Source organism: Lepisosteus platostomus, chromosome 7 (genome assembly GCF_059453375.1).
Source record: "Lepisosteus platostomus isolate fLepPlt1 chromosome 7, fLepPlt1.hap1, whole genome shotgun sequence".
Taxonomy (NCBI): domain Eukaryota; kingdom Metazoa; phylum Chordata; class Actinopteri; order Semionotiformes; family Lepisosteidae; genus Lepisosteus; species Lepisosteus platostomus.
Window position 1 is genome coordinate 19,539,164 of NC_142617.1, and position 12,323 is coordinate 19,551,486.

At 38.6% G+C, this 12,323-nt stretch overlaps 1 protein-coding gene across 5 annotated transcripts in view; it reads right to left on the reverse strand.

Moving 5' to 3' along the window:
• Positions 1-12,323, reverse strand: part of tiam1a (TIAM Rac1 associated GEF 1a) — a 123,607-nt gene that overhangs the window by 11,261 nt on the left and 100,023 nt on the right. For all 5 annotated transcript variants that reach the window (XM_088639602.1, XM_088639603.1, XM_088639604.1 and 2 more), the window contains 5 exons: positions 5,240-5,419; positions 3,180-3,248; positions 2,457-2,582; positions 1,624-1,732; positions 1,034-1,213 (listed from right to left, as the gene is read on the reverse strand). In XM_088639602.1, coding sequence (XP_088495728.1) covers positions 1,034-1,213; positions 1,624-1,732; positions 2,457-2,582; positions 3,180-3,248; positions 5,240-5,419 — 664 coding nt within the window. The remainder of the gene's footprint in view (positions 1-1,033; positions 1,214-1,623; positions 1,733-2,456; positions 2,583-3,179; positions 3,249-5,239; positions 5,420-12,323) is intronic.

The following is a 12,323-nucleotide window of genomic DNA, read 5'->3' on the forward strand; positions in this document are numbered from 1 at the left end:
CATGATACAGAAGCTATGGAGGTTCTCTTTTTCCAATAAGCTTCAAGAAGAGTGTTTTCTGTGTGTGCTTGCTCTTGAGAGGAACAGGAAGGTGTAGATGAGGATAAAGAAAAGATATTGACAACTGTACGTTTGCAGGATTCCTTGAACATCACCCCCACACAATCTGACTCTGCCAAAATAATGAACCCACCATGAAACGGACAGCCTCTCTTGGTGGCAGGCGAACAGAAGTTAGACTGAGATACTTGCATCTCATCACAGGCACAAAAACATCTCAAAACTGATTAAACAGGCAAGTCAATTCCACATAATACTACCTTCTTCAGAAAGCTTGCTAGAAGAATGGAGACGGAACAGGACTTCTTTACCTGGTCGTGAAATATTTGCCCGATCCCCAACTCCTGTACCTAAAACTCACTGATGCCCAATATGCTAATTAATAACAATAATTGCTTACACTTATATAGCCCTTTTCTGGACACTCCACTCAAAGCGCTTTACAGGTAATGGGACTCCCCTCCACCACCACCAATGTGCAGCACCACCTGGATGATGCGACGGCAGCCATAGTGTGCTAGTATGCTCACCACACACCAGCTATCAGTGGGGAGGACAACAGAGTGATGAAACCAATTTATAGATGGGGATTATTAGGAGGCCATGATTGGTAAGGACCAATGGGAAATTTGGCCAGGACGCCAGGATTACACCCGTGCTCTTTTTGAGAAACGCTCGGTTTTATGTCTTATGCAGAGGACGGCACCTTTTCACAGTATAGTGTCCCTATACTGGGGCATTAGGACCATAGGGTGTACCGTGTGTGAGCGCCCCCAGGTGGCCCCACTAGCATCTCTTCCAGCAGCAACCTTAGTTTTTCCCAGGAGGTCTCCCATCGAGGTACCGACCAGCCTCACAGCTGCTTAGCCTCAGTGGGTTGCCAGTTGCAAGTTGAAGGGTGATATGGCTGCTAACCAGCGAGGATTCCCAATATTTTGGCCAGTGCTAGCTTAGGTGCTATGACATCCCTTACCATCGAGATGATAATGTTCCTCACTCTCTGGGTCAGTCAGAGAATACAGCTCCTTCAGCAACAGTGGATATTTCAGCACACGCTGGATGGGCTTGATCAAGTAAGACTCCAGCGTAGAGGAGTGCTGCTGTTTGGGATTCCGGGCATCCAGGAAAGCCTTGAATTCAGGGTCTGTTTTAGCTGAGGCCGAAAAAACACAGATTAGCATCTTTAATAATAGTTTCTTGACAGGGTCTCATAAGTACAACCTTTAGAAACCTATTAAAATGATAAGATTTTTCTGCAAAAACAATTAAAAAAAATTAAAAACCATTTAATAATTGGAGAAAATACATCTTTCATTAAACCTGGGTACAAGTACAAAGAACTGGAGGCTTATCTCACCTAGATCTAGGGTTGTTTATTTACTAGTTTCCAATAAAACACAACATCCGTAACTATGTGCAGTATTTTCCATTTGCAAGTCACACTTGCTCTTGTTTTTTGTTCGTCCTTCACCCTGTAAACAGCTACAATGATCACACGGAAAATGAGGAGGCAAATGGTTTAAGAAAAATTGCCTTTGAAAGAACTGACATGGCATTAGTTACCTTTTACAAGAACCTTTGGGACTTTTGTATGACCGGCACAGAATGCACTGTAGATCTTAAAACGATCTGCATAGTACAGGAAGGAGCCTCCAAGAGAGAAGAGAACTTTCTGGGAAAGGAAGAAAGAGGCTGTCAGATGTCTCATAAAAAAATGCAGATTTTCCAGTCCTAAATTTTATTAATCCAAATCTGACAGTCCGTAAACCTGAAATATACTTGAAACTGTGAAGTGCAGTTTCAGACTTCAGACGTGTTAAAATCCTTGACAATTTATGTATACAAATTATTATTGCACTGCTGATATGTGTGAAATTCAGTTGTGAGCACAGTTACATAATGGTATGGAAACAAGTGCCAGATACAATTTGACTCTGTAAGCATGCTGGTGGGCAGCTTTCAAAAATACATCTTGAAATTCAGATCCCAGCAAACGGTGCTAAAAAATCCCACTGCTGCTAAATCATGAGTTGGTGCTTTGTGTCAAAATCGACGTATGTCAGCTAAGCTCAAAGTGGAATAAAGCAGAAGAAAAATCTAACTTTTTACTCCTGTAAGATCACACCATTACAAAAGAGTGTGTAACCACAATTACACACTCTTTTGTAATTGTGATTATAAAATAGGATTAAAGCAGCATGTTCTTCATGAGGTAAGGAAAGTTTTTTTCATCTTTAATGTTGTTCAGGTTTTAAACCCTCTCTATCCTATGAGCAAAAGTGCTGCACAAGATGAGTCTGCTTTAGTTAATATTTCAGGCAACCAAACACCTTATTGAGCTCTAACAAACTAGCAATGCTCTCAATGTGTTTTAGGAAGCAGATTGTCCACATTACTTTAAACTGATCCACTTTTTCAAGCTTTTCCAAGTCAGGAACCAGCCTTGTCCCATCTTCAAGTGTTTTAAGAAATTCCACCTGGAATTCTACCATTTCGGCCAAGTTCCCAAAAAGCACATCAAGCTGTTAGAAAAAAACAACAAAAATAGATCAGCTGCACAACTCACTTTGTTTTATATGCTAAGCTGTAGAAAACTGCAAATTCAAGAAAGGGGAAATCTTAAAAGATATTTGTATAAAACATATTACAACAACATTTTGTTTTTAAGAAAAACTAAACTCCTTTTACAATCAAAGATATAATCAGTACATAAGAAAGATCACGAAAACTAGTTAATAGATAAAACTTAACTTTATTCTCCTCTTTCCTTAAACATGTATTTAACACTATTTTAACTAATTTCATAACAAAGTGTGACCTGGCAGAAACCTGGATGATAAGATCCCAAAAGGACAGCTTTAAGAACATTTGCCTTCCTGCTTGACTCATGCATGTTCTTCTTAAAAATGTTTACATTACATTTTTGTTCCTTTAAGAACTAAAAAAAAATCAGTATAGCAGGGATTCAAAAACAACAGAAATTGTCTGGTATCCAGCATGTAGATCTCTCACCAGAGCAGACCATCTCCACCCACACACTCCATTTAAATACTAAATAATTTTGCAGAAACAATCCTTAAAGAGAGATGGAATATGACTAAAACATAATGACGGCATACCTCATCCTGTGTCAGAAAGCTTTCCTTCTGCAAAGGTGTTAAATACCTCTCAATAAGGCAATTCAGATCCTAAGAAATAAAGAACAATAAGCATGGTTCATTTTCAGTATTAGATAGCATAATTGCATAGGGAAGTGTGGGGAATTTCATTGGCATACATGACTTCATGATTTCACAGCCATAATTACAATTAGCTAAAACTAGTGGCTATTTTTAGTGCACAAAAAAGTCCTGGATGTTTCATGTTCAACAATGGTTTTTGTTGTATATCAAATGCAGCAATAAAATGACCATCCTTGTTAGTTTTTCCTCTACATATTATAGAGGAAGGGAGAGAATGGACAGGATTCTGTTGTAAAGTAGTTTTAAATTAATTCTACTTGACAGAAAAGCTAAACATTTACGGAACTTTGTCTTGGAAGACCGAATCCTCTCATTGAAAATTAAACAATGAGATATCTCTTATGAAATATCCTTTGTACTTGCAAGTAAAGCAAGAGGCATTACTTGCACCAAATTGCCAATAACTGACATATGGAAATAATGGAGACAGTGGGCTGTAATCTAAAAACTTTTATACTAATTGTTCCACCCAGTTTTCCCTGATCTTCACTTTTCATTCTATGAATCTGTCCTGCGGAACCAGAACCTGTCCATACTCGTGTCATTAGTACCATTGTGGATCCTCCCAACTCTGCTAAGGGTCCAGTCCACTTGCTCAATATCTCCAAACTGGGAACCAGACTGACAAAAAAACACTCAGGACCAATCATACACACTACACTGTCTAGAGCGCTTATATTTATTTGAGTGCCTCCAATACCAATAACTCCCTTGCTAGAAAGCACAGGCACCAAAGACCCCTTTAGTTTCCATGTTTGTCTCCGAGCTGCTGAAATCAAAGACCACTTCCTCAAGGGCTGGAATCAACAGAATACAGCTGTTTCTAGATTTGTCACCCCTGTGGGGAGCATGCGTCTTTCTCTATTCCTGTCGTCAATTGGTCCCCATTTTCTGTCTCTGTTTCGGCTGCAAACATCCCCCTCCCTACTTTTGGTGTGCACACAGTCACTCTAAAGTTAACTCATTTCTCACATTCCCTACTGTTGTGAGGGTCAGACAGCACATCTTCAAGTCCAGTGTATTTGAAGTCAAAATGTTCAAGTAACAATCGAAATTCACAGGTGTATTCTCCTTCAATGCCTGCATTTAGAAGCCATGCATAGTGTTAACCATCACTAAAATAATTGTTCATTTTAAATACTGATCAGTCACTACATGTGCATATTATATATAACACATTTAAAAGGGAGATAAAAAAGGTTCTTTATTGTAAAACTGAAACCCGGTATAAACTACATCCCTTTACATGGGGAAGTAAACTAAACTAAACACACAATTATGTACTTTATTTACTTTGTACAAGTGCTTGCATAAAGTTCACCACAGTATACAAGTAAAAGTGATCTAAAAGTGAAAAATTTCAAGCTTCGTAATTACCAGATCAGGAGCAATGTTAGAGATCATACTGTGCAGAAGCAGAACAATCAGCAGCCAGACAACACTCACAAGAGGACCCCTGCCTGTGCAAGCTATGCTTGTCTTTTAAGTAATATTTAAGCAGCACATTGTTTGTTCTATGCTAGCTGTAAATGTACACAACATCCCACTTAGCTCTGCATTACCTGCACATTTAACAGCTTCACAAACATTAGCAGAGTCCAGAACATACAGTTAGGAAGAGCAGCAAACATTGTACAAAGTACCTCCAAGGTACTTTGTTACTTCAGAGCACATTTAGATTTCTTCCACAAATAATACACCATTTTTGCACATTAGCCAGGCTCTAATCCACAATCAGACAACACCTTGAGAGTTCATACATCCTGTGAAACTTCAGCAAACTTTGCCTGGATACTTAAATACATGTCTATCAAATCTGTATGCTTTATGTCTAACAATACAGTTGGGAAATATTTTCCTCTATCAAGCTGGACTGCCTATATCTTATTAGGGATATTATCAGGTAGAAAATAAGGTCCATCCAATATAATACTGACTTTGACATAGGTCCTCTCGGTTTCCACCAGCTCACAGATGACTTTCCGCAATTTGTCAGCATCAGAGAGTTGTCGCAGGGTGGCAGGTGGAGGGGCTGAGGAGTCTGGGCTCTGCGGAGAGGATTCTGAAGGATTCATATCATGAAGACTGCGGCAGAAAGCTGCCACCTGCTCAGTACTCTGGAAAAAAATGACAAAAAACGGAACATTAAAAACTTACCGCCGACTTCTACAAACTACAAAAAAAGCCCAATGTTGAAATACAGATTAATTAGCAGAGAATTCCATCACTGTTTACATAACTGTAATACAAAAATTCCTAAAAAAAACTGCTTTGTCACCGTCGATTAATTGGGATGCATAAGTCCTTGTTTAATGAAGATGAGAGTGAGAGAAGCAAAAAACTCATTTACACTCTTTTGTTCTATTTTCAGCCTCTGTCGCAACCAGCTCCCTCTCTTTCTTCTGTGGTGGCGTATTGATCCTGCTGCTTCACTCGTCCCAAATCAAAAGAACATATGAATATCCATCTATGGACAGTGTTACCTTGGTAACGAGCGCTGTATTCTGCGGTGGCTGGTTTTATTCTTTTGAAGGTTATTTAGTACTGAACTTGACGATAACAGGGAACTACAGGCATAAAAAGTGCTGTGCAGCAGGATATACAAGTACACCGCTGATAGAACAGCAGCTTCCTGATGTTTCAAGATCCCATGTCTGTACTGGGCGGGAGCCTCTACAAGGTTTTATCGCCTAGAGCATTTTCTGACAACTAAGTGAACTACAAGGGAAAATAGCAATTAAGCGAATACTGGACTTTTCCCCCTGCCACCAACAGCTTGAAAAATCCATGAGGTGTTTTATTTTTAGCACCACAAACTCAGCCCAAACCACATTTCCCTCCGTTACATGGTGTGACATACTATCATTTTTTTAGGCCAGCAGAGAAATAATTCAATTGTATATGTGCCCTCAGCTCGCCTCAAAGAGCCTCAAGTCTGAAGCGAATTTGACTAATTAGTCTGAAGTTAAATATCTAACTGAAAGTTCTGATGAAAAACAAATCTGGAAAACTAAAAACAAAAGTGGCGTTTTAAAAGCCAAGCATTGAATAACTTTCATATCCTCAACTGTAGGTCATCCTTTGTACTCCTTGTAACTCCTCACTGAAAAGCATCTCCATTTTGATTTTTTACAATAAAAAGCTCTGCCTTTTACACCCTCATTCCTAATGAACAGATAGGCCTTAAATAGTTAAAGTTAACATTGTACATGTATTACAGCTTTCATCCCAATTCTCTCAGAAGTCCTTCACAGACACTAAAGGGGGTGAGCGTTTTTGTCTAAAGAGCAGCTGGAGAGATCATATAAAGTAAAACATCAATGCACAACATCCTCCACAAAGATAAAAATAGAACACAATACAAGTCTGAGTGTTTTCTCCTTCCTGTTGAGGAATTGGAATGGATTGTACACCCAACCTACTGCTTCCATGGACAAATCTGATAGAAAAAACATATGGTTTGTGCAAGAAACTGTTTTAAAAACTGGATCAACACGTGAAAAATATCCAAGACCGCAACCTCATAGACAGAGGACTTTCATAATTAGATATCCTAGTTAGGTCAAAACAAAATACCTCAATCAAGACTTCAACTGAAATCAACTTCTCATGACCACAACTGGTGCATAAAATTGAGTTTAACGTGCTTGCATCACCTTCCCTAAGGTATTACACATTTTGTATACACATCTGAAGAGGAAATTAAATTTCTTAAAGAGATTAAGCTTGTAATATGTTTAAAAAATGGAATTAGTACAAGCCTCTGTTCCTTAGTGCTTTCAAAAACAGTTTAGAAAAAATACAGGAGACCCACTTGATCTCTGGAACTGGCTCACTCATCTTTATTGATGATACTAATGATGGTGGCAGAAAATCAAATTTTGAAGTCTGCAGAAACATTCTGTCTACCTGTTTAAACGAAAAAACTTCCCTTCATACTGGGTGGCCCTTTACCAAGTAGCATGACAATGGCCCAGAACATGTAACCAATGCAACAAAGGCATTCATCAGGAGAAAAAAAAAGTGGAAAATCCTAGAATTGTCAAGTGCTTCCCCAGATTAATAATCCATCTGCACAGGAATTTTGAATGCTGAAGAACCAGTTGAAGTCCAAAAATCTCAAGAAAAGGAAAGAACTCCAAGTGGATCTAATACACAAGCAATTACCCAATAATAAAACTTGTTATATTGTTATAATGTTGTTCTTACTCATCTCTATCACAAAAACAAATTGCTTTACTATAAAAGAAAACAATTAACTTTTGTTGTCCCAGTAAACTTTGTGGCCCCTGCATAAACAGTATATAAACCAGTTTCAAGCTTTCAGCCTTGTCCAGTGAGTTGAAAAAATCCTTCACTACAAGATCTCCTGGAACGCACAGCGGACATGTAAGAAGTCTATTACACGTGAAATCAACAAATTGTTTTGTGCTCCCCTACCACATGAACGTTTAATAAATTGCAGGCTAGTAATGAGCTCAGGCCACCCCTGGTTTCAATTATGCAAGTTTTTTAAATCATTTTCATCCAGCTGTGAGAGAGTTGCTAGTTCACATTTGCAATCTGGTCTGGGCTCTTATTGGGTGAGCCACTGGGAGTCTGAAAGTCATGGTTTTACAGCTGTACTGTCCTCAAGGCTAAGAAGCAAATTGGAAGTCTATGACATTTGCCAGTTGAGAGAAACTACATTTCCAAATGGCACTCTTTGAACACTTACTGTTTATTAAACTTCATCAGCTGCACAATGTTAAACTGCAAAGGCAAACACTTAAAAAAATCATTGTCAAAATTGCCAATCAATGAGAGACTGATGCTTTGCTTCCTCCACAGCGAGGAACTAAATGGATTAAATAAAAGCAAGAATGCAAGACCTTCACTGTAATAAATAAGGAGAATAGCCTATTCCATCTGAAATGCATAGATAAGAGTAAAACTCATTCAAGAGTGGCAAACTAATAGGTTCCCAAAGTAGAGTGGCTTGAGGCTTGAAATCTGCCTCCAAAGTCACATCAGAATTTGATGGCAAAATGGTGACAGACAATTCAGAAAGTAGGATGGCAAATCTGTATTGCAGTTCTTCATTTGATTAAGAATTCTACAAACCTTTTTAGACAGTTAAGTTGTTATGGCAATTTAATCATAATAAAACATACCATCAGTATTCATTCTCGAGGGTACTTGACGATCATTTTTTTTTTTGATGATTGTAAATGATTGGACCAAATACTTCTTCTCTTAAGATTGTGGGGAAAAAAAACATAACAGCTCAAGTTCCTGACACAGGCCCAGTGGTCTGATCGGTTCCATTATGGTTATTCCACATATTCCGGTAAGGGTGCTGACTTCCTAGGTTTGCACTTGTGAACTCATTTAACAAATCGGCCTGTGATGGTATCCAAGGGTTTCACATCGTGAAAATAAAAGAGCTGTAAACAATCAAGGTACTACAGTTTAAAAAGAGTCTTGTGGATAAGCCTTAAACTGGACAGAATTCCATTTGATGTTTGGACACTTCAGTTGTACATTTTCAAACTCCCCTTACCTGCAACCAGCAGAAATAAAAGTGATTATTCTTTGTCTGTAAGAAAAATACGTATTTAATTGCAGTGGTTAGCATTGCTGCCTCATAGCTCTGGGGCCCCGGGTTCAATTCCACATGTAAGACGTATGTCAGTGTGGAGTTCGAACGTTCGCACAGGTTTTCTTCAGGGACTCAGGTTTCCTCCCACAATCCCAAGACATATTGGTAAGTTAAATGGCCTCTTGGACAACTGACCCTAGTGTGAGTGTGTGTATGTGTCTTCCCTGAGATGGACTGGTGTCCCATCCAGGGTGTATCCTGCCTTATGCCCATTACTTGCCAGGACAGGCCCCAGCTCCACCATGAAAATGGATTGATGGCATACTATGGTACAAGCATTTTTATAAGGATATAAAAATGATTGAGGTATAATACAGATTAGTTATGACTGTTTAAAGGGAGAGCAATATAAAGAACAATTAAGATATGCAATGTAGTCAAAAGTAGATAATTGTTTTTAAGGGAAGTTAACATTACAAAATGCTACAGTACAAACTAAATTAGAATATTGCATTCACTTTTAGCTACCACCTTAAAAAACACTGTTGGTACTTTGGGCTCAATGTCCTACTCTGACAGAGAGGACTACAAAGGTACCAAATTCAAGTAATTACAACTCTAAAAAGCACTAGCAAAGAAAGGCCAGCTTACTTCAGAATCAACAGTGAAAAAAAAAACACAAATGAATGTAAAAGCAAGGACAAGAGACTTTCCCTTTTACTAAGGTTTTGTGGGAGTCTGGACCAAACTACCCATCCACATCTCCAAGACTGGATGAGATAATCTGATCCATTAGCTACTCATGATCTAGATGGGCTGAATGACCTCCTCTAGTTGGTAACCTTATGTTTAAAAGGACGATACAATCTGTGACAAACTAAAGTACATGCGTAGCACAGCCTTGAAAAATCATGAGAAGAAAAAAATACCAAGTAAATTCACCATCAGAAATTTAAGTCTGATGGGAAAGAAATACATCTCTAAAACGGCAAACTTTGATGTCCGTTAACAGGCAGATAGGATAAGGACAAAGGAAGAAATGCACATTTTGCACTGAAATGCACACTCCTGTTTCTCTTGTAAATCAGACAGGTCAAAAAGTTACTCCCAAATCAGAAAGCATTCTACATTCAGTGGGAATGCAGTGGTATGATTTTTTTTCTGGTGTATAAACATTTGTCCCTCACAAAAGCAACACCATTTTCCTCCTCCTCAAGTAAAGGTATCATTTTGGATAATAAAAAAGCTTATTTTGTCAGTGTGACGTGAAGCAAAATAAAACAAATTTAAAAATATAGGTGATATCCATTCATTTGACTGAATAGATTACTAGACTTTTGCAAAATCAATATTTTTTATAATATTCTTCATCACAAAAGTCTGCTAAATTTATTTTAAGTTATTTAGTTAAGTTATTTTACAAATGTATCATCGTTTTTGGAATTATGACTTACAGCCTTATTTTTGCCATTTAAAAGCTATCATGTTTGAATGTAGCACATCAGACTGTTGGTGTTAATGTTAAAATACATTCATATCAAAGACAAGTACGCTGAATTACTCCAATTTGTATTCCATAGAATAAAAATATAAAGTAACACTTTCATAAGCAAGATTTTTAAGACACGAGGAGTTATTTACTGAAGTGCGTTTGACATTTATTAAAAGCATGATATAGATATAAGCTAAATCCTGTTCTGAAAGGTTTCTAAAGACAACCTGGAAATGACTGAAGAATCACAGCTTTTTTATGATGAAGTAATTGCATTCTTTACCCTGGTTACATAACATTTGGACCCTATCCAACTGAAATCCTGTCTGAATTTTTCCAGGCCTCTATCTGACAGCATCTTTTTTCAATACCTGACAGTTATGGCTGAGAAAGATGAAAAGAACAGAATTAAGGTGGAGATATACACATGAGAACAGCAGCCTAAGACAACAGCTGAAGCTCAACACAACACATTCGTCTCTGTCACAAGGCTAAACTGACACCTTAAGAACTTCATTGCAAATGTACAACTGGTTGCCTACAGTGTGAAGAACAATTTGTAAGTGCTAAAACTGCGTCTCTGAATGCACTGCGGCAATACCAGTGCAATACCAATTTCAGCTGGCATTCACTGACATATCCAGGGCAATTTAGATTAATTGTATCAATTAGACTGCCTTAAAGCTGAAGAGAAGAAATAAAAAAAGCTCACCAGGTGAAGCATATCATAAATGGATTCAGAGGAACGCTTCCCATTCTGAGAGCCCACTCTCTGTTTGCTTTTCCTGAGAACAGACATGATCAAAGACTGGAGCACAGCAGCAACGGATTAACAGTCCTGATCAACATCAGCACAAATCACAGCTGCTCTCTACCGCATTTCATCACACACGCCAGCCTGTGGAGACGGGCATTTCTTTGACCACCGTTCAAGTTCTCTATCAGCCGTCGAAGTGTGTGAGCAGGCAAGTTTTCGGTCTGCCTCTCTCGTTTTCTCCTTGGAAATCCGGTTCGAGAGGCAAACGCTACGTTGCTGGCAAACTCCAGCTCTGTAAACAAGGAATTATCATGTCCACAAGACAGCGAGGAACATGAAAGGAACAGGGAGGGGGGGAGGTAGGTGGGAGGGGAGGCAGCTAAAGCTGGCAATGTCACTCGCCCCTCTCAAGAGCTGTGCTTCAGACGATTGGCTGGGCACAAACTACAGCAGAATATAAATATGTGGGAGGCTGAGACTGCAGATGGAAAAAGTCCTGAACAGAAAAGGGGAAAGCTTTCACAGTACTCATTTTAAATGTCAATGGCTAAAGGCATTAGAGAAGTGTAATCCTTCTACCACAGAAAAGTCTAAAGAATCTTATTATGAACTTGTGCAAATCTACGTAAACACTGTGCAAATAGTGACCTAGCATGGCAAAAAGGGCAAGGCACAGGACTGTGTGCAGAAATTAGTTTCTATATGCAAGACCCTGTGATGTCTAGAGTGATTGAAAGGCAATGGATGACTCGCCTCCCTTTTCAGGAATCTATGCAGGAAACATTCAGAAAGTCTAAACAGGAACTTGCAGAGCATGCTGAGAGAACTGTGGTTTAAGGAAAAAAATGCTATTTTAGCAAAGAGAGGGAGGGAGGCTCTCCTGGTAATATGTATATACCGTACAAATGTAAACTGTAAACCACATTAGTCTCCTTGCAAAATAGCATGGAATAGAATTCCATTTTGTTATTTTTTCCAAAGAATATTCCAAATATAAACAGAAGCACCTCAAGACTACCTTGAATTACACCCCATTTACAGCCTAAGAGAATAATTCTGACTATACCCTCCTCTGCTTTTTTTGACACGTAGTCACCTGTAATGAATAAGCTCACACCTCCACTACCTCACTTGTAAAACTAAACAAACTACGGCCTTCAAATTAACTACGGCCTTCAGTAACATACACAA